The sequence below is a fragment of the Lithobates pipiens genome, unplaced genomic scaffold, assembly GCF_037356315.1.
Source record: "Lithobates pipiens isolate NorthernLeopardFrog02 unplaced genomic scaffold, aLitPip1_a1.2 Scaffold_35, whole genome shotgun sequence".
NCBI lineage: Eukaryota > Metazoa > Chordata > Amphibia > Anura > Ranidae > Lithobates > Lithobates pipiens.
In genome coordinates, this window is record NW_027507811.1 from 11,686,052 (window position 1) to 11,708,719 (window position 22,668).

Genomic DNA, 22,668 nt, shown 5'->3' on the forward strand with positions numbered 1-22,668 from the left:
TATCATTTAAAAATAATGCAACACAGACTTGTGGCCACTAGATGGAGCCAATGATCATAGGAAATCATTGTAGGAAATAAAATACGGACGGAATTTTACACACTTGGGCAAATTTGTGTCATATATGTTCAATGAAATTTGAAAAAACAGACATCTAAGTGTTTGTGAAGGTTTCCACCACAAAATGTACCAATGAGAGGTAAGGACTCCATGTTTATTTTTCTCCCGCTATCAATGGCCGACACGGTACAACACTTCATCCATGTCTTTGGTGATCTCTGATCTCCTTATCAAATTTCTTCTGTTTCTTCCATGATGAAGATCAGCCATGGAGTATATCTGAGGTGTATATCAGGGTGTGCGTCTTCCCCACATGTCCAGCAACATTCATATACAAGACATTTCCCGCACTTAAGGCACTAATACACCTCGAGAGTTGTGTGGGACCCCCTGATGTAAAGGAAGACAGGACTTCAGTGAGGAACAATTCCCTCACTCAGGACAGGAAAGTGGCTTCTTCCCTGTGTGCGACCTTTGATGTCTGTAAAAATTGGACTTCCCTGCAAAACATTTCCCACACTCAGGACAGGAAAAAGGCTTCTCCCCCGTGTGAGACCTTTGATGTGTGACAAGTTCTGTTTTTTCTTGAAAGCATTTCCCGCACTCAGGACAGGAATACGGCCTCTCCCCCGTGTGTGATCTCTGATGCCTATATAGATTGGACTTCATTGAAAAACATTTCCCGCACTCAGGACAGGAATATGGCTTCTCCCCCGTGTGCGATCTCTGATGTGAGTAAAGATGTGACTCCACTGAAAAACATTTCCCACACTCAGGACAGGAATATGGCAGCTCCCCCGTGTGCAATCTCTGATGTCTGTGAAGATGTGACCTCACTAAAAAACATTTTCCGCACTCAGGACAGGAATACCGCCTTTCCCCCGTGTGAGACCTTTGATGTGTAACCAGATTTGTTGCTTTTACAAAACATTTCCCGCACTCAGAACAAGAATAAGGCTTTTCACCAGTGTGAGATCTCTGGTGTATGATGAGATTAGAGTTCTGTGAAAAACATTTCCCGCACACAGGACAGGAATACGGCTTCTCACCCGTGTGAGATCTCTGATGTATGGAAAGATGGGACTTCCTTAAAAAACACTTCCCGCACTCAGGACAGGAATACGGCTTTTCACTTGTGTGTGATCTCTTATGTGTGAAAAGATCAGATTTTTGTACAAAACATTTCCCGCACTCAGGACAGGAATACGGCTTCTCCTCTGTATGCAATCTCTGATGTCTGTCAAGATGGGACTTCCTTGAAAAACATTTTTTGCACTCGGGACAGGAATACGGCTTTTCACCGGTGTGAGATCTTTGATGTATGGATAGATGGGACTTCCTTAAAAAACATTTCCCGCACTCAGGGCATGAATGTGGCTTCTCACCTGTGTGAGATCCTTTTTTATGCACATTAAGTTTAGATTTAGAACAGAAACACTTCCCACACTCTGGACAAGAAAACCTCTTATCTGTTGGAAGGATGGTCCTGTCGCTCACAGTCTGAGGTTCCTCGGGATAAGAGGAATACGATGGTCCGGCACCGTCCCACACAGTCTGAGGTTCCTCGGGATAAGAGGAATACGATGGTCCGGCACCATCCCGCACAGTCTGAGGTTCCTCAGGATAAGAGGAACATGATGGTCCGGCACCGTCCCGCACAGTCTGAGGTTCCTCAGGATAAGAGGAATACGATGGTCCGGCACCGTCCCGCACAGTCTGAGGTTCCTCAGGATAAGAGGAATACGATGGTCCGGCACCGTCCCGCACAGTCTGAGGTTCCTCAGGATAAGAGGAATACGATGGTCCGGCACCGTCCCGCACAGTCTGAGGTTCCTCGGGATAAGAGGAATGCGATGGTCCGGCACCGTCCCGCACAGTCTGAGGTTCCTCAGGATAAGAGGAATACGATGGTCCGGCACCGTCCCGCACAGTCTGAGGTTCCTCAGGATAAGAGGAATACGATGGTCCGGCACCGTCCCGCACAGTCTGAGGTTCCTCGGGATAAGAGGAATACGATGGTCCGGCACCGTCCCGCACAGTCTGAGGTTCCTCAGGATAAGAGGAATACGATGGTCCGGCACCGTCCCGCACAGTCTGAGGTTCCTCGGGATAAGAGGAATACGATGGTCCGGCACCGTCCCGCACAGTCTGAGGTTCCTCAGGATAAGAGGAATACGATGGTCCGGCACCGTCCCGCACAGTCTGAGGTTCCTCAGGATAAGAGGAATACGATGGTCCGGCACCGTCCCGCACAGTCTGAGGTTCCTCAGGATAAGAGGAATACGATGGTCCATCTACACTGTGTGGTGCCGGATGGACATTTGAGGTAGTCGGGTTTTCTCCTGGACTATACTGTGTGATGTCCTCATCTTCTACTTTACAGTCTGGAGTAGTGATGGACGAACTTCCGACGGGACGTTTCGCGAACGCGAAACGCGAACGGACACAAACGTTCGCGAAAACGACCGTTCGCCGCGGGCTCCATTGACTTCAATGGGAGGCGAATTTCGCAAACCTTTAGGTCGAATTTGCGGCCACGGGGTAATTATTAGGGGGTAGCACGTAGTCCCACCACCTGGACAATAGCATAATACATGTATGAGGTGAATTTGGGATCGATAACTACAAGCATTTTTTTTTTATTTGGGAAATTGTTCTGACAATTCAGGACTATGGAGCTAATGAAGGCAATGGAGGAGAGGGAAGGTCAGGGACCAGGGTAGGCAAACAAGAGGGTGCAGGAGATACAGAGCACTGACAGCAGCACCGTAATACAGAGCACTGACATCAGCACCGTGACATACAGCGCTGACAGCAGCTCCGTGACATACAGCGCTGACAGCAGCTCCGTGACATACAGCGCTGACAGCAGCTCCGTGACATACAGCGCTGACAGCAGCTCCGTGACATACAGCGCTGACAGCAGCTCCGTGACATACAGCGCTGACAGCAGCTCCGTGACATACAGCGCTGACAGCAGCTCCGTGACATACAGCGCTGACAGCAGCTCCGTGACATACAGCGCTGACAGCAGCTCCGTGACATACAGCGCTGACAGCAGCTCCGTGACATACAGCGCTGACAGCAGCACCGTAAGCAGCCCCAGGAGGAAGTCAGCACAGCACAGGGATGGTGTGATCCCCTCATAATAAGAACCCCCAGGAGGAAGTCAGCACAGCACAGGGATGGTGGGAGCCCCTCATAATAAGAACCCCCAGGAGGAAGTCAGCACAGCACAGGGATGGTGGGAACCCCTCATAATAAGCAGCCCCAGTAGAAATATGACACCGCTCAACCTCTTCAAAGAGGAGGGTAGGGGCATATAGTACGGTGTGCTTTTTTGGGTCAGGGAAGTGAGCCAAATGAATTAAGAAGGTCTGTGTGCTTGATTCCAAAAATTGTTTATAGACATATACATGGTCTACTGATCACATGTGTTGAATTCCTCCGAGATCCATGCCTCATTCATTTTTAGAAATGTGAGGTAGTTAACACTGTCGTGAGCTAGGCGAGTACGCTTATCGGTCACAATCCCCCCTGCTGCGCTGAACGTCCTTTCGGACAGGACACTGGATGAGGGGCAAGCCAACAGTTCGATTGCAAATTGGGCAAGCTCTGGCCAGAGGTCAAGCCTGCCCACCCAGTAGTCTAGGGGTTCATCACTCCTCAGAGCGTCCACATCGGCCGTTAACCCAATGTAGTCGGACACCTGACGGTCTAGGCGTTCCCTGATGCTGGATCCGGATGACACCTGTCGATGGGTCGGCTGAAAGAATGACCTCATATCCGAAGTCACCAACACATCTTCAAACCGGCCTCTTCTTGCAGGCGCTGTTGGATTGGTACCCGCAAATCCTTCTCTGGGAGTGGGAATTGCTCCTCTGCCAGCGCACGCAAAAGCAGAATGCAGCATTTCTCGAAGCAAGGCCTGGAAGTGCTGCATTCTGACAGCCCTCTGCGACGGCGGTAACATTTCCGCCATTTTGTGTTTGTACCGGGGATCTAAGTACGTTGCCACCCAGTACTGGTCCTTGACCCTCATGCTTTTTATACGGGGGTCCCTATTAAAACACTGGAGCATGAAGGCCCCCATTTGCACTCAAGCGGAAGGTATGTGGTGGTGGTGGTGTTGTTGGTGGTAGTGTCTTTGGGGGTGCACATAGCAGAGAGTGAAGAAGAGGGTGCAGATCGAGAGGATGAGGAGGGTGCAGAAGAATAAGGCTGAGTGAGCCACTCAACCAAGTCTGGTGCGTCCTTTAAAGTAATTGAACGCACCTTCTGCAACTTCCCACTTTGGCTCAAGGCTGTTGCTCCTGCCCTACCCCTACCACCCCTGCGGAAGGGCCTGCCTCTTCCTCTGCCTGTCATTTTTTAAATCACCCTGTGACAAAACTCTTAGTCCCTATACCGCTGAAGGACTGCTGCAGTATAGGGCAGCGGTCAGCAGTAGTGCACGTCAACCCTATGTATTGTGGACCGATAGCGGTCCTTACAGAACAGCAGACTGTACTGCACTCAGGCCTATGTACCGTAGCACCCTATACCAAGTTACCAGTCCTTATAAAAACTTTTGTGGACCAAGCAGGTTGTGTGTTAGTGTTTAGCAGACTGTGCGTCAGTCCCTATACCGCTGAAGGACTGCTGCAGTATAGGGCAGCGGTCAGCAGTAGTGCACGTCAACCCTATGTATTGTGGACCGATAGCAGTCCTTACAGAACAGCAGACTGTACTGCACTCAGGCCTATGTACCGTAGCACCCTATACCAAGTTACCAGTCCTTATAAAAACTTTTGTGGACCAAGCAGGTTGTGTGTTAGTGTTTAGCAGACTGTGCGTCAGTCCCTATACCGCTGAAGGACTGCTGCAGTATAGGGCAGCGGTCAGCAGTAGTGCACGTCAACCCTATGTATTGTGGACCGATAGCGGTCCTTACAGAACAGCAGACTGTAACGCACTCAGGCCTATGTACCGTAGCACCCTATACCAAGTTACCAGTCCTTATAAGAACTTTTGTGGACCAAGCAGGTTGTGTATTAGTGTTTAGCAGACTGTGCGTCAGTCCCTATACCGCTGAAGGACTGCTGCAGTATAGGGCAGCGGTCAGCAGTAGTGCACGTCAACCCTATGTATTGTGGACCGATAGCGGTCCTTACAGAACAGCAGACTGTAACGCACTCAGGCCTATGTACCGTAGCACCCTATACCAAGTTACCAGTCCTTATAAGAACTTTTGTGGACCAAGCAGGTTGTGTATTAGTGTTTAGCAGACTGTGCGTCAGTCCCTATACCGCTGAAGGACTGCTGCAGTATAGGGCAGCGGTCAGCAGTAGTGCACGGCAACCCTATGTATTGTGGACCGATAGCAGTCCTTACAGAACAGCAGACTGTACTGCACTCAGGCCTATGTACCGTAGCACCCTATACCAAGTTACCAGTCCTTATAAAAACTTTTGTGGACCAAGCAGGTTGTGTGTTAGTGTTTAGCAGACTGTGCGTCAGTCCCTATACCGCTGAAGGACTGCTGCAGTATAGGGCAGCGGTCAGCAGTAGTGCACGTCAACCCTATGTATTGTGGACCGATAGCGGTCCTTACAGAACAGCAGACTGTAACGCACTCAGGCCTATGTACCGTAGCACCCTATACCAAGTTACCAGTCCTTATAAGAACTTTTGTGGACCAAGCAGGTTGTGTATTAGTGTTTAGCAGACTGTGCGTCAGTCCCTATACCGCTGAAGGACTGCTGCAGTATAGGGCAGCGGTCAGCAGTAGTGCACGTCAACCCTATGTATTGTGGACCGATAGCGGTCCTTACAGAACAGCAGACTGTAACGCACTCAGGCCTATGTACCGTAGCACCCTATACCAAGTTACCAGTCCTTATAAGAACTTTTGTGGACCAAGCAGGTTGTGTATTAGTGTTTAGCAGACTGTGCGTCAGTCCCTATACCGCTGAAGGACTGCTGCAGTATAGGGCAGCGGTCAGCAGTAGTGCACGGCAACCCTATGTATTGTGGACCGATAGCAGTCCTTACAGAACAGCAGACTGTACTGCACTCAGGCCTATGTACCGTAGCACCCTATACCAAGTTACCAGTCCTTATAAAAACTTTTGTGGACCAAGCAGGTTGTGTGTTAGTGTTTAGCAGACTGTGCGTCAGTCCCTATACCGCTGAAGGACTGCTGCAGTATAGGGCAGCGGTCAGCAGTAGTGCACGTCAACCCTATGTATTGTGGACCGATAGCGGTCCTTACAGAACAGCAGACTGTAACGCACTCAGGCCTATGTACCGTAGCACCCTATACCAAGTTACCAGTCCTTATAAGAACTTTTGTGGACCAAGCAGGTTGTGTATTAGTGTTTAGCAGACTGTGCGTCAGTCCCTATACCGCTGAAGGACTGCTGCAGTATAGGGCAGCGGTCAGCAGTAGTGCACGGCAACCCTATGTATTGTGGACCGATAGCGGTCCTTACAGAACAGCAGACTGTACCGCACCCAAGCCTATGTACCGTAGCACCCTAGACAGACCAAGTTACCAGTCCTGATAAAGAGCTTTGTGGAACAAGTGAGTTGTGAATGATTAGCAGACTGCAGCAGAAGGGCAGCAGTCAAGTATAATATTCTTTCTATATTTGGAAGAAAGAATATTATACGTGTACAAGCCTATTACCGTACCACTGATACCAGTCCTGAAAAGAACCTTTGTGGAACTAATAGTAACAGCAAGTCTTTAAAATTATCCTCACTGCCTGACACACTGCTTCCTGCCTGTCCCTATACAAATTGGCAAAAAAGAGTAGGCTGGAACGATTAGCTGGAATAGCTCTTTTGTGGACCTGATAGTAACAGCTAATGATGATGATGATGATGATGATGAAGAAAGACTAATCTGGCTGAGCTGTCCCTAAAATAGCAGCATACAGCGCTCTGTCCCTTTATCTAAACTGACAAAAGAAACTCAGGCTGCTGACCTAACACCTATACCAGTCCTGAAAAGAACTTTTGTGTACCAAATAGCTAGCGTTTTCTCTGTCCCTACTCCACACAGGATCCTTTCCCTACAGTGACAGAAGAAAGAATGTAAAATGGCCACCGGATCGGGTGTATTTATAGGTTAGGGGGAATGTCCAAGTGTCCATGAGCTGTCATGTCTCAATTGGTTGTCCTGTAACACATGATAAACGTGTCACGAAAGGTTAAAGTTCTTGTATACATTAAACACGTAAGTCCGCCGGGGCGAACGACGGAAAAAGGCGTTCGAACCCGCGGACGGCGAAAGTCGGAAATTCGCCGCGAAACGACCGCCGGGCGAAACGTTCGTCCATCACTAGTCTGGAGACAAAGTGAGACAATCCTCTGAGGTTTTCCTCATCTCCCGTCCATCTACTAAAATACAAATACAAAGATTATCGGAGAGAAATCCAGGAATACAGGACGGGGAACACAGCTCAGGAAAGTGACCAGGGGATTACAGGCTGATATCACCCAGCCCCCGCCCTACTCTGGACCAATCAGTGAGCAGTATGGGTGGAGGAATGGATTTAGTGTTAATGACCCACCTGTGCTGATCTCTGTAGGAGTGTCCTCCTCTATAAATGTCCCCGTTATTCCATCCTCCTCCATAGACTGCTGATCATCCCTCACATACCTCTCTTCTTCTTCTTCTGATTTAACTTCAACTTTTATATCTATCAGATCTTCACCCTAAATAAGGAAAATGTGAGATCATATCATCTGTAAAAACTAAGCTTTAATATTGTGATATCACATAAAAAAAAAAAAATCAGCACATCGTCTACACAAATACATGTTCTAGATGCTCCATCCAACCAACCTTGTAATGGTGGGGGATGGTGTGACCTTCCTGTGTGGAATCCCGGGAATACAGAGGACGGGGACATCTCTCTGGTGGGTTCCTGGCATTCTTTGGCTCCATCATAATGTCCTTGTAGAGATCCTTGTGTCCTTCAGGAAGCTCCATCATCACTCCATACTCCTCATCCTCCTCTTTATATTCTTGTTTAAGATCAATATTATCATCCCCGAGGTTTTCAATCTGCATGGTATAATAAAAATATTTATTGTAACAAATATACTGGTGTATATAGTATAACTATCAGTGATTGTTCATCATCTACCTGATGATGGTGGGGGATGGTGTGATCTTCCTGTGTGGAATCCCGGGAATACAGAGGACGGGGACATCTCTCTGGTGGGTTCCCATTACTGGATCCATCTGTAGGAAACACACACACTGACTGAATACATTGTTTCTATGTGTTTATCAGATGATGGGGGATCTAGGTGGAGCCTCCGTACTGCTCTCTCCTTTACAATAAAGTCTCCTCTTACCCGGTGATGTGAGGGGCGGCTGATTCTCCATCATGACGTCCTTGTAGAGATCCTTGTGTCCTTCTAAATACTCCCACTCCTCCATGGAGAAATAGACAGTGACATCCTGACACCTTATAGGAACCTGACACACACAATGATACAGTCACCATCCAGACACATAAAGCCCTACTTCAAGGTATTATTTAACCCCCCCCCCCCCCCCCCACGACAGTTCTGCTTTGCTTGTATGGATGACAGGGGTTAACCAACATCCGAAGAGCATCGGAAAAAAGAGAAAAGAGTCAGATGGGGGGCATTGGGAGGGAGAGCTGTGAGGTCATAGAATCCTCTGAATCTAAATGGAGAAACATTGGGACGAGGAGTCGGGAGGTCAGTGTGATGTCATAGGATTCTCTGACTCTGGTTGGAGGGACATTGAAAGGAGGAACTGTGAGGTCAGTGTGGTGTCATAGAATTATCTGACTCTGGTTGGAAGGACCTTGGGAGGAGGAGCTGTGAGGTCAGTGTGATGTCATAGTTTTCTCTGACTCTGGTTAGGGGGGGGACATTGGGAGGAGGAGCTGTGAGATCACTGTGATGTCATAGTTGGAGGAGCTGTTTCTCTACACACAGAATAATTTCTCCTGGGTCCGGCCAACCTCTCCTAAACTGAAAGATGAATGTTGTCTTTGGGCTTTGCTAGGACACATCACATTCCTGTGATCTCCATGTACTCCGAACACTTGATTGATCACGTTTTGGGATAAATATCTGAGACTGGGATCAAAATTTGTTTTCAGGACATTTACTACAAATTACATTTTTTCTCTCTTTTTTCCTCCATCTAGGCGGATTGGATCAAAAGGCAGTCGGGCCTAAATGTCCAGCTGGTCTGTTTACACCTGACTGCCCATAAAGAAGAAGAGCGGTCTGTGTCCGTGTCTGCTCTGCATAAACTGAAAGGATATGGACCTGTAATCCACCCGATCCCGAAGGGGTTAATCTAGGTTTCCACACTATATATGTGTGTATCATCATCTGCTGGAGATAAAAGACGTCACAGTGACTATGGAGGAAGAGGACGGACATGACGGGGGGGTTACTGGGTGTAAATAGAAAATAAGATATTATTACCTCCTCTGCTGCCACTTCCAGCAATGTCTCCTCTCTATTTCCTCCCGACTCACCACTCACCGGGAACTTCTTCTTTATATCTGACATCACTTCCTGTCTGCCATAGAGACTTCCTGCCTTGGTAGAAGTGAGATCGCCACCTTGTGGAGCTCAGAGGAACTGCAGCCCAGAGAAACGTCTCGTAGTGGGAACACGGCCTTGTGCATGTACTGTATATCCTTATAGATGGGGTTATCTCCACCCCCACCAAGGGCGAGAGAAATATATTACTGTCTAGTCCAGACTCTCTCAGCCAGGGTCCCTCCAAAGGTTTCCAGGGGTTCCTTGAGCATTTAACAATTTCTATCTCTCTGTAACAACTGGCGTCAATAATCTGCTCTCAGGGTCAAAGGCATTTCAAGTTTTCCAGACTGAATTAAATTGGTGAAACTAGATGGTGGAGGAAAGCCACCACTGCTTACCCTTTTTGGTTCCACTGTAGACCAACCAAAGGAAGAATATTATTCTCCTGTAACCAGGGTGTAGATCGGGGGATGGGGTCCAAACTCCCCCCAGAACTTCCATTGGTTGGTAAAGCCTGTAGATCTGCTTTTTGTGAATGAATCGAAGAAGGCTGCCGAAATTTAAAAAAAGTATCTAACGAGGCTTTGCGTGTTTATAATAAACAGACCAAACCTCGAATATGTGCTAAATTGGGGTGGTTCCTAAGTCTGGGAGACGGCCAATATGGAGCTTTGCAGGTTGCCCCTAGACTCACACAGGGGTACAGAGGAACATTGCAGCTGGCCCTGATAGGTTACAGTAACCCTCTGAATGGAGGAGGATATTCATCCACCAGAGGGGAGCTCAGTGAGGGGGAACTCTTGGTCCTTGGTTGGAAGCGTCACACGGCTGAAGACTCCCACTGAGGCGGATCGTGTGGGCGGAGCGAAGAAGAAGCCGGAGCATGATGCGGGATAAGAAGAGCAGAGGAAGAAGAAGCCGGAGCAAGATGCGGGATGAGAAGAGCGGAGGAAGAAGAAGCCGGAGCAAGATGCGGGATGAGAAGAGCGGAGGAAGAAGAAGCCGGAGCAAGATGCGGGATGAGAAGAGCGGAGGAAGAAGATGATGAAGAAGAAGTTGGAGGAACAAGTAGAACACCGAAGGAAGATCAGAAGATGGAAGAAGAAATTAATAAAGGACTTGTCAAAAACTGCCTCTTGTGTTTTTTTAACCTTTTTGTCACGTTTTTTCTGAAATGGTAGGGGTACATTTGTACCCCATTACCATTTCACATGGGGGGGTGGGATCTAGGGGTCCCCTTGTTAAAGGGGGCTCCCAGATTCCGATAAGCCCCCCTGCCCGCAGACCCCCCACAACCACCGGGCAAGGGTTGTGGGGATGAGGCCCTTCTCCCCATCAACATGGGGACAAGGTGCTTTGAAGGGCTACCTCAAAGCACCCTCCCAATGTTGAGGGCATGTGGCCTGGTACGGTTCAGGAGGGGGGGTGCTCTCTCTTCCCCCCTTCTTTTCCTGTGGCCTGCCAGGTTGCGTGCTCATCAGCGCTGCCACATCAGTGCCTATTAATGTAGCCTGATCAGAGCCCATCAACGCAGCCACACCAGTGCCCATTAATGCATCCACACCAGTGCCCATTAATGCAGCCTAATCAGTGCTCATCAGTGCTACCACACCAGTGCCAATAATGCACCCTTATCTGTGCTCATCAGTGCTGCCACACCAGTGCCAATATTGCACCCTTATCTGTGCCCATCGGCACAGCCACACCAGTGCCCATTAATGCAGCCTGATCAGTGCAGCTACACCAGTGCCCATTAATGCAACCTGATTAGTGCCCATCAATGTTAGTCCCCCAGTACCTTATCTGCACAGCTTCTTCTACCTAGGTGCTGGGTGCAGAGCTTGTCCTGCAGGTGGTTCCTCTGGAGCTGGCAGCCCCGGACCAGCTGTGCACTGCAGATACATCTGGCCCTCTCCCTTCCTCCTGGGCATCACAGAGGTGGCTAACTAGGGCTGGAGGAAACTGGGGGAGGGGGCGAGGTGAGCGAGTGGGGACTCCCAAATACTGTCCACTAATCAACCAATCTCCTGATTCCCGTTGAGTAGCTGTTTATAAAAAAAAAAATTCTCCAGGTCTCCCCTGTGTTCAGAGCGTGTCGGGGGACAGAAAGCGGACTATTTCATCACTTTCGGCTTTAAGCAGATTAATCCGCAGCAGAGCACTGCACAGTTGAAGGCTGGCCTGGTGGTCTTTCTCCTGTCTGGTGTAAAATCTTCTCAAGGCAAATCACTGGCAGGGAGTAGCAGGTCAGGATGAATCACTCTTGCTGGTTTGTTGTCTTTTTCTGGTTTATCTTTCTAGATATGCTCTTGTCCTATCTGTTCCCAAACTCTGTACACTTCATTTTTCCAGAATGTTCCACATTTTCTTTGGACTGTCATTTCCAACAGATACCTCACGAGACAGATTCCTTCCAAAGGTATCCTTCTCCCCATTGCTTACCAATGTAAGGGACAACTACACCGACCACTGATATAAGGGGGTCCTTCTCCCATTGGTCACCAGTGTAAGGGACCACTACACCGACCACTGATATAAGGAGATTATTCTCCCATTGGTCACCAATCTAAGGGACCACTACACTGACCACTGATATAAGGGGTCCTTCTCCCATTCGTCAGCAATGTAAGGGACAACTACACCAATCACTGATATAAGGGGGGTCGTTCTCCCATTGGTCTCCAATGTAAGGGACCACTACAATGACCACTGATACAAGGGGGTCCTTCTCCCATTGGTCACCAATGTAAGGGACCACTACACTGACCACTGATATAAGGCGGTCTTTTTCCCATTGGTCACCAGTGTAAGGGACCGCTACACTGACCACTGATAGAAGGGGGTCCTTCTCCCATTGGTCACCCCCGCCATGTTTACCAGGCTTCACTATCCCACCTGCAGGCCCAGAACTGGTAGGGCAGATGTTTCCATGCAGCGGAAAGAAAGATCAGTGAACATCTGTTCTAACAGACCCCCAATGTCTCATTAAAGAGAACCTGTCACAACAATACCCTATCACATAGGGAGTGATGTATTCCTTATGGCAAAGCAATAAAGTTAATTGAAAAAAAAAGTGTAAATATTTAAAGTTACATCCAAACACTTAACCCCGCCCCTCCTACATTTTTGTGCCCTACTGTAAACGCACAAATGAATGTAAACGCACGTTAGGGGGAACTACTTCTGAAAATGTTGACTGCCCAACACACGTTCCATGTCCCCGTACCCGCCACAGCGAGAGCCACAATCCCACGCCCATGATTGATGGTGACCGCTAAACGCATGACCTGTAAAAGGCTTTTATAGTGCCACCTATGAGCAATGTTTGGAACCCGACATTTGTCATCATTGCACCGACACACACACACACACACACACACAATTTTATTTTTTTGTTCAAAAACAATTTTATTGTAACTTTATTTTTAACAAGATTACAGTCACAACATCAGGAAATAGTAAAAAGGTAGAAATCCGATTGGTCAGGAAAATGAGTTATAATACACAACGCGATACATTATTATAACAAAGTATTGTAGAAAAAAAATAAAAATCACAGCCTAGAAAATGGGGGGGGGGGGGGCAGAAAATAAACCCGAATATTAAGCCGAATCCCCTTAACAATCATCGCCATTTTATTCTCCAGGGCCTCTGCTTTCAGAAAAATACAGGTTTGGGGGGGTTTTAACTAATCTTCAGGCCCAAAATGTGCATTTTAAATATGTACAAAAAATAATGCAAAAACAGCTCAGGCCTGCGAGGGTTAATGTGAGATAGATGGGATCCCTCTGCTGTGATCATATTCTGAACATTAGAGCTCCCCCTAGCTGCAGCCTGGTAATTACACTGCTAGGAGGGGTTCATTCATTTAGCGGTGAATACTTTCTATTCTTAAGTAAACGTCTCCTGACATGTAGGGGGGGTCTCCTGACATGTAGGGGGGGGTCTCCTGACATGTAGGGGGGGGTCTCCTGACATGTAGGGGGGGGGTCTCCTGACATGTAGGGGGGGGTCTCCTGACATGTAGGGGGGTCTCCTGACATGTAGGGGGGTCTCCTGACATGTAGGGGGTCTATTCATGAAAGATTTGCACAGCAATTCACCCAAAGAAAGCGCATGGATATTCCTATTGTATGAACAGGAGTGACAAAAAAACGAATGTTATTGGGCTACATGCTAAAATAGTTGAATGTTTTCTATTGATTTAAAGCAGGGGGTCTTCAAACTTCAAACTTTCTATACAAAAGGGCCAGTTTACTGTCATTCAGACTTTAAAGGGGGGTGGACTGTGGCCAACGGGAGCAAAATGTCCCGGCATCAGTTGGAGTAAATAATGCCCCATCGTTGGTGTCAGTGAGAGGGATTGTGCCCCATTGTTGGATCCCATTGTTGGTATCATTGGGATGAATTTTGCCTCATCATTGGGTCCCATTGTTGGAATCATTAGTAGGAATTGTGCCCCATCATTAGGTCCCATGGTTGGTATCATTGGGAGAAAATGTGCCCCATAATTGGGTCCCATTGGGAGAAATTGTGCCCCATTATCGGGTCCCATTGTTGGGACCATTAGTAGGAATTGTGCCCTATCATTGGGTCCCATTGTTGGCATCGTTGGGAGAAATTGTGCCCCATTATTGGGTCCCATTGTTGGCATCATTGGTAGGAATTGTGTCCCATCGTTGGTGTCATTGGGTCCCATTGTTGGTATCATTGGTAAGACTTTTGCCCCATCATTGGGCCCCATTATTGGCCTCATTGGGAGGAAATGTGCCCCAACGTTGGTCCAAAGGCACATGGAACCCAATAAAAGTGCACAATTCCTACTAATGATACCAACGACGGGACCCAATGATGGGGCACAATTCCACCCAATGATACCAACAACGGGACCCAATGATGGGGCACAATTCCTACCAATGATACCAACAATGGGACCCAATGATGGGGCACAATTCCTACCAATGATACCAACAATGGGACCCAATGATGAGGCACAATTCCTACCAATGATACCAACAATGGGACCCAATGATGGGACACGGTTCCTACCAATGATACCAACAACGGGACCCAATGATGGGACACAGTTCCTCCCAATGATACCAACAATGGGACCCAATGATGGGGCACAATTCCTACCAATGATACCAACAATGGGACCCAATGATGGGACACAGTTCCTCCCAATGATACCAACAATGGGACCCAATGATGGGACACAGTTCCTCCCAATGATACCAACAATGGGACCCAATGATGGGGCACAATTCCTACCAATGATACCAACAATGGGACCCAATGATGGGACAAGATTCCTACCAATGATATCAACAATGGGACCCAATGATGGGGCACAATTCCTCCCAAAGGTACCAACAACGGGACCCAATGATGGGACACAATTCCTACCAATGATACCAACAATGGGACCCAATGATGGGGCACAATTCCTCCCAATGATAGCAACAATGGGACCTAATAATGGGGCACAATTCTTCCCAATGATACCAACAATGGAACCCAATGATGGGGCACAATTCCTCCCAATAAAACTGACAATGGGACCCAATGATGGGCCAACATTTCTACCTATGATACCAACAATGGAACCCAATGATGGGACCCAATTCCTCCCAATGATACCAACAATGGGACCCAATGATGGGGCACAATTCCTCCCAATGATACCAACAATGGGACCCAATGAATGAATGAATGAAATACTTGTATAGCGCACAATGCGAACTGAATCGCCTCTAGATGATGGGGCACAATTCCTACCAATGGGACCCAATGATGGGGCACAATTCCTACCAATAAAATCAAGCAAATGGTCGCAGTTTGGAGGATAAAGGATACCTAAAGGAAATGTTTTTTTACTTTTTGGATAAAGTGGAGATGGATTAGAACACCTGTCAGTTTTTACTGCTGTCTGCACCCTCGTTCTATTTTGCCCTGTTCACCCCTATCATTGAAAGTGAAAGTAAAAGAAAATCCCAAATTGTGGGCTGTCCCCAGAAAAGCAATAGAGGGGAATTCTTCCAATGAGCACACTAGTTCTTGTGACCTGGGGGGTCCCCAAGGGATTCCCTTAATTTGCAAGGATTTCCTCTCACTTCCTGTTTTGGCTATGGGACAGGAAGTGAAGGGAAATCTCCACAATGGGACACAGATGGTGAAAATAAACCTTACCGGTTCTATCCAAAATTTAAAATGAAAGGTTTTGCCTATACTTCTTCTTTAGTGTAAACTAGTAAGAGGCTGTGAGGTCCAGCAACATTCATATAGAAGACATTTCCCGCACTCCAGGCCCTAATACACCTCGAGGGTTGTGTGGGACCCCCTGACGTCCAGGAAGACAGGACTTCAGCGAGGAACAATTCCCTCACTCAGGGAAAAGTGGCTTCTGGCCCAGGTGAGATCTTTGATGCGAGTAAAGATTGCACTTCTGTGTAAAACCTTTCCCGCACTCAGGGCAGGAATACGGCTTCTCCCCCGTGTGAGACCTCTGATGTCTGTTAAGAGAGGACTTGTCTATGAAACATTTCCCGCACTCAGAGCAGGAATACGGTTTTTCCCCGGTGTGGGACCTGTGATGTATGACCAGGTGCGTTTTCCTCGGGAAACATTTCCCGCACTCGGGGCAGGAATACGGCTTCTCACCCGTGTGCGACCTCTGATGTGTGTAAAGGTGGGACTCCACCGAAAAACTTTTCCCGCACTGAGTGCAGGGATACGGCTTCTCACCCGTGTGCACCCGCTGATGCCTGTAAAGGTGCGACTTCACTAAAAAACACTTCCCGCACTCAAGGCAGGAATACCGCCTTTCCCCCGTGTGAGACCTCTGATGCGTAACGAGGTTTGAGGATTTTGCGAAACATTTCCCGCACTCGGAACAAGAATAAGGCTTCTCGCCTGTGTGACACCTTTCGTGTATGATGAGATAGGACTTGTGCGAAAAACATTTCCCGCACCGAGGACAGGAATACGGCTTCTCCCCAGTCTGAGAGCTCTGAGGAAACTCTGTAGGAGTGTCCTCCTCTATCAATGTCCCCGTTATTCCATCCTTCTCCATAGACTGCTGATCATCCCTCACATTCCTCTCTTTTTCTTCTTCTGCTTTAACCTCAACTTTTACATCGATCGGATCTTCACCCTAAACCAAGAGAATGCGGGAAAATAAATAACATCTGTAACATATAGGCTTGGACATTGTGACAACACATAACAAATCCACAGGGTGGGGATTTCCTAAAACTGGAGCACACGGAATCCGGAGCAGCTCTGTATAGTAACCAATCAGCTTCCAAGTTTTATTGAACAAACTGAAGGTAGAAACTGATTGGTTACTATGCAGAGCTTCACCAGATTCCGTGCGCTCTCCTGCTGTCTCCACTAGTGGGCGATCACTTCTTTTTCACCTACCTGATGATGGTGGGGGATGGTGTGACCTTCCTGTGTGGAATCCCGGGAATACAGAGGACGGGGACATCTCTCTGATGAGGTTCTGGTATTTGGTGGCTCCATCATATCCTTGTGTCCTTCTGAAAACTCCTCCATCACTCCATACTCCTCATCCTCCTCTTTATACTCTTCTTTAACAACAATATTATAATCCCCGAGGTTTCCACTCTTAAAATGTAATAAGATATTCATTATAATGAACATGTCTGTGTATAAACCATAAATATCAGTGATTGTTCCTCATCTACCTGATGATGGTGGGGGATGGTGTGACCTTCCTGTGTGGAATCCCAGGAATACAGAGGACGGGGACATCTCTCTGGTGGGTTCCCATTACTGGATCCATCTGCAGGAAACACACACACTGACTGAATACATTGTTTCTATGTGTTTATCAGATGATGGGGGATCTAGGTGGAGCCTCCGTACTGCTCTCTCCTTTACAATAAAGTCTCCTCTTACCCGGTGATGTGAGGGGCGGCTGATTGTCCATCATGACGTCCTTGTAGAGATCCTTGTGTCCTTCTAAATACTCCCACTCCTCCTTAGTAGATACGGTTCCAGAATTCCCAGCCCCATTCATTTCTTCCATCAGCAGCTCCATCATCTTCTTGGTGACTTCTAGAATCTTCTCCATGTTGTGTCTCTCAGGTTTTAGGGAGTCACATGGAGGCACTGTGATGGTCATATGATCACCTGACTTCACAAGAGGAAATCTCTGTATTGGGGAACCAATAGGAACATCATGTTAGAATCCCAGAATCCTCCTCACCTCTCCGGTCAGGTCTGTGTTTTATTAATAGAGATAAGAGTGATGTCATGTGACCTCCCAGAATCCTCCTCACCTCTCCGGTCAGGTCTGTGTTTTTATTAATAGAGATAAGAGTGATGTCATGTGACCTCCCAGAATCCTCCTCACCTCTCCGGTCAGGTCTATGTTTTATTAATAGAGACAAGAGTGATGTCATGTGACCTCCCAGAATCCTCCTCACCTCACCGGTCAGGTCTGTGTGTTATTAATAGAGATAAGAGTGATGTCATGTGACCTCCCAGAATCCTCCTCACCTCTCCGGTCAGGTCTGTGTTTTATTAATAGAGAGAAGAGTGATGTCATGTGACCTCCCAGAATCCCCCTCACCTCTCCGGTCAGGTCTGTGTTTTATTAATAGAGATAAGAGTGATGTCATGTGACCTCCCAGAATCCTCCTTACCTCTCCGGTCAGGTCTGTGTTTTATTAATAGAGATAACAGTGATGTCATGTGATCTCCCAGAATCCTCCTCACCTCTCCGGTCAGGTCTGTGTTTTATTAATAGAGATAAGAGTGATGTCATGTGACCTCCCAGAATCCTCCTCACCTCTCCGGTCAGGTCTGTGTGTTATTAATAGAGATAAGAGTGATGTCATGTGACCTCCCAGAATCCTCCTCACCTCTCCGGTCAGGTCTGTGTTTTATTAATAGAGATAAGAGTGATGTCATGTGACCTCCCAGAATCCTCCTCACCTCTCCGGTCAGGTCTGTGTTTTTATTAATAGAGATAAGAGTGATGTCATGTGACCTCCCAGAATCCTCCTCACCTCTCCGGTCAGGTCTATGTTTTATTAATAGAGACAAGAGTGATGTCATGTGACCTCCCAGAATCCTCCTCACCTCACCGGTCAGGTCTGTGTGTTATTAATAGAGATAAGAGTGATGTCATGTGACCTCCCAGAATCCTCCTCACCTCTCCGGTCAGGTCTGTGTTTTATTAATAGAGAGAAGAGTGATGTCATGTGACCTCCCAGAATCCCCCTCACCTCTCCGGTCAGGTCTGTGTTTTATTAATAGAGATAAGAGTGATGTCATGTGACCTCCCAGAATCCTCCTTACCTCTCCGGTCAGGTCTGTGTTTTATTAATAGAGATAACAGTGATGTCATGTGATCTCCCAGAATCCTCCTCACCTCTCCGGTCAGGTCTGTGTTTTATTAATAGAGATAAGAGTGATGTCATGTGACCTCCCAGAATCCTCCTCACCTCTCCGGTCAGGTCTGTGTGTTATTAATAGAGATAAGAGTGATGTCATGTGACCTCCCAGAATCCTCCTCACCTCTCCGGTCAGGTCTGTGTGTTATTAATAGAGATAAGAGTGATGTCATGTGACCTCCCAGAATCCTTCTCACCTCTCCGGTCAGGTCCGTGTTTTATTAATAGAGATAAGAGTGATGTCATGTGACCTCCCAGAATCCTCCTCACCTCTCCGGTCAGCAGGTAGATGATCTCCAGGGTGAGGTTTAGGATCTTCTCAGTCATGTGACTTCGGTCCTCCTCCGTCCTCATCGCTGTGGTCATGTGACTCCGGTCCTCCTCCTTCTTCATTGGTGCCGTCATTTGATCTATACAGGTCTCCGTGCAGATGGATAACTTTTGGAAATGAAGGTAAGAATTATTTGGATGGTGTTGGTCACACAATAATAATGGGATGTGTGTGTGAGGAGACGGGGGGGGGGGTAATAGGAGGGCTGCTGTACATTTAAGAACTACTTCCCTCACGGGAACACATTTAGTTTGGACTGTTTAGTGTTTTCTACATTTTCGAGGTCCCAGAACCTTCTTCAGCTGCTGGATCAGAAAATCACTTTTCTCTGTTGGGTTTGGTTTTTGCCTGGACTGGGTTTGATTAGTTTTATCTCTGCAGACAAGGAATGATAAATACCATCCTTCTTCTGTCTTCTTGAAGTGCTAAAAAGGTCCCCCTCAAGGGACCCCCCCAGGTCCTCTACTTCCCTCAGAACCCTTAGTATTTTCCTTACTTACGTTGATGGAACGTATTCTTCATGGTAGGTCGGGGAATGTTTTTTTCCTCCTGACCAGCAATATAAGGGGCTCTATGCTCCATACTCCTGACCCCGTCACTCCATCATTGTGTTGGCTGCATATTGTAATAATTGTCCTTTGTAGGCCATGTAGGCCTTCATTTTGTAAAGCACTGAGCAAATTGTTGGCGCTATATAAATCCTGTATAATAATATAATAATGTATGGCCAGGATAGTTATGGTCTTGTCAATGTATTGTCAGTGCTGGTAGTTTAGAGGACCAAATTGCTAGAATTTATCTCCAAAATGTCGAAAAAGTTCCCGGCCTCATAAGTGGGGGAACGTTCTGATCCCGAAGGGGGTAATCTAGGTTTCCACACTATATATGTGAGTATCATCATTTGCTGGAGATAAAAGACGTTGCAGTGACTATGGAGGAAGAGGACGGACATGACGGGGGGGTTACTCGGTGTAAATAGAAAATAAGATCTTATTACCTCCTCTGCGGCCACTTCCAACAATGTCTCCTCTCTACTTCCTCCCGACTCACCTCTCACCCAGAACTTCCTGTTTGTAGCTGACATCACTTCCTGTCTACCATAGAGACTTCCTGTCTAGGCAGAAGTGAGAGGATCTCTACCTTGTGGAGCTCATAGGAACTGCAGCCCCAGAGAAACGTCTCGTAGTGTGAGCACGGCCTTGTGCTGTGTGTGTATGTACTGTAATATCCTTATAGATGGGGTCATCTCCACTCCCACCAAGGGGGAGAGAAATATATGACTGCCTAGTCTAGCCTTTCTCAGCCAGGGTTCCTTCAAAGGTTTCTTGAGGTTCCTTGGGCAACAAATTACTTCTGGCTACCTCTGTTACCTCATTCCCAATGATAGAATGGGGTCCCACCATCCACATAGAACAGACCTCATACTTGCACTCATTAATTCCTCCTCTTTTGCACAATGCGGCTGGGTTATGGGTGGAGTTTTTTTTTTGTCTTTTTTTGTTGTATGCGGTTTTGCACATCTGGCTGGTAGGGTGTAGGTCCTTGGACCTGCCCTGAAAGTCTTGGGAGGGGGTGGACATGGCCTTCTGGCTTAGTTCGTCCTCTCTCTCATGGGGTCTCCCTTCGGGGTAGCTCCACCTAGTACTTGTGTGGGTCTGTTTTGGCAGACCCTCCAAAGAATGGGGCCCGCCTGGTTTCGGCCAGATGGCCCAAGTGTAAGTACCTCTGTCCCGGTCTGGAGCCTAATGCCCTGGGGGATCAGGGTTAAGGTACTTCTCCTTTGGAGGACTATGTGTATACCCGCTGCACATTTTGGGTATCACTCTTTATGTATGTGTACTTTTTTCTTTTTTTGGCGCCAGGTGGATTTTTTGATGTGTGTTCACACACCACAAGCTTTTTAAAAAAAAAAAGGGTTTTGTTTGCTGTATAGAGCGCTTCGCCCAAAGCTTCAGAAGAAACCCAGAGATCAGAGGGATCACTGCACCAGGACCGGACAGACGGGAGGTCAAGTGCTCACTCTACATGGACGACATGACAGTGTTCTGTGCTGACCAGCGCTCCATAGACACACTCGAAAGCTGTTTGGACTTCAGCAAAGCTTAAGGGGCAAAGGTCCACTGTGGGAAGTCAGAGGTCATGCTCTTCGGAAAGTGGTTCCTGCCCTCATATGCACCCATCCCTTTCAGCGTCAAAATGGATTTTAGCAAAAATCTTGGGGTCTGGCTTGAAGCTGAGGGCACAGACCTGAAGTATTGGGACTAGAGACTGTCCAAGATGAGACAGAAGTTTGGACTATGGAGCTTTTGAGAACTCACCTTTTAAGGAAAAACACTGGTAATCCACAGGCCTGTGACCCCCCCCCCCCACCCCCGCAAGGCGATCACCAGAGCAGTGTTTTACTTCATCTGGTGCTCAAAAAGGGACAGAGTGAAGCAGGCAGTCATGTTTAAGGAACCTGCAGATAAAGGAGAAAAAAAGAGAGAGAGGGGCGCCTCTGGGTGCAGATTTTTCAAAAGGTTTTATTTTCAGTGTAAAAACATAAAATTTTGCACTCACATTTAGTAGGCAAAAAGTAAGCATTAAACACAGGGGGTCATCTGGTATATCTGATTATGGGACGTCAGCCAGTGATCCGGTCCACATCTCTCATCTCGTCGTTCCTGTTCCTCTCACATGAGGTCCACTACAGGTGTTTGTAATGAAGCAGCCGGCTTATGGTGGACACGAGATGTGCGGTCTTCAGAACGAGGCTTGGGAGGCAGAGACGACCAGGGCGCGGGGCTGTGACGTCAGAGGGTATGCGACGCGTTTCTTGAGCGTGCGGGTCGAGATTGTCGGACGACCGCGCTCTTTCATCAGGCAGAATCAGAATAAAGTGAAGGGGACTCAGGATTTAAATAGGGGCAGGCTAAGGACAGTAGGCGTGGCTGGAGGCGGACTAGGAACAGGTGAAGGGGCGTGGCTACGGCCGAGTATGGGGAAGGAAACGATGAGTAATGAGGGGGGAGGGGAATGGGAGAGAAAGAGAGCAGCAGCGGCTTGGTATAAGGAGGAAGAAAACGTCTATGGGGAAATCTTATGTACATATCGGTAAAAACGTCTATGGAATAAAATCCTATTTGAAAAAAATCAAAAATAAGTGGGAGAATGAGTAAAAAAAGGGGATGGAAAAATGATAAAAAATATATATATATAAAAAGATAAAAAAGCTTAAAAAAGCTTAAAGGGAAGGGAGTAAAAAAAAAAAAAAGGTAAGAAGAGGCAAGATTGGATGTGCAGGACATATGTGTCACATATGAAGTCACATGTGACATA

General features: G+C 47.5%; 2 protein-coding genes across 2 annotated transcripts; both read right to left on the reverse strand.

Annotated features, from left to right (window-relative positions):
- Positions 1 to 143: 143 nt before the first annotated feature.
- Positions 144 to 21,619, reverse strand: LOC143955488 (uncharacterized). The gene is made up of 7 exons (XM_077465527.1): positions 20,348 to 21,619; positions 19,290 to 19,457; positions 17,518 to 17,773; positions 17,304 to 17,401; positions 17,017 to 17,223; positions 15,980 to 16,747; positions 144 to 2,469 (listed from the first exon to the last, which is right to left on the reverse strand). The coding sequence occupies exons 1-7, from the start codon at positions 20,432 to 20,434 to the stop codon at positions 493 to 495; spliced, it is 3,561 nt and encodes a 1,186-aa protein (XP_077321653.1). The 5' UTR covers positions 20,435 to 21,619; the 3' UTR covers positions 144 to 492.
- LOC143955918 (uncharacterized) lies at positions 7,271 to 8,572 on the reverse strand. Its single transcript, XM_077466041.1, has 4 exons — positions 8,413 to 8,572; positions 8,199 to 8,296; positions 7,895 to 8,116; positions 7,271 to 7,764 (listed from the first exon to the last, which is right to left on the reverse strand). Exons 1-4 carry the CDS (start codon positions 8,495 to 8,497, stop codon positions 7,558 to 7,560), a joined length of 612 nt encoding a protein of 203 aa, XP_077322167.1. The 5' UTR covers positions 8,498 to 8,572; the 3' UTR covers positions 7,271 to 7,557.
- Positions 21,620 to 22,668: the final 1,049 nt, after the last annotated feature.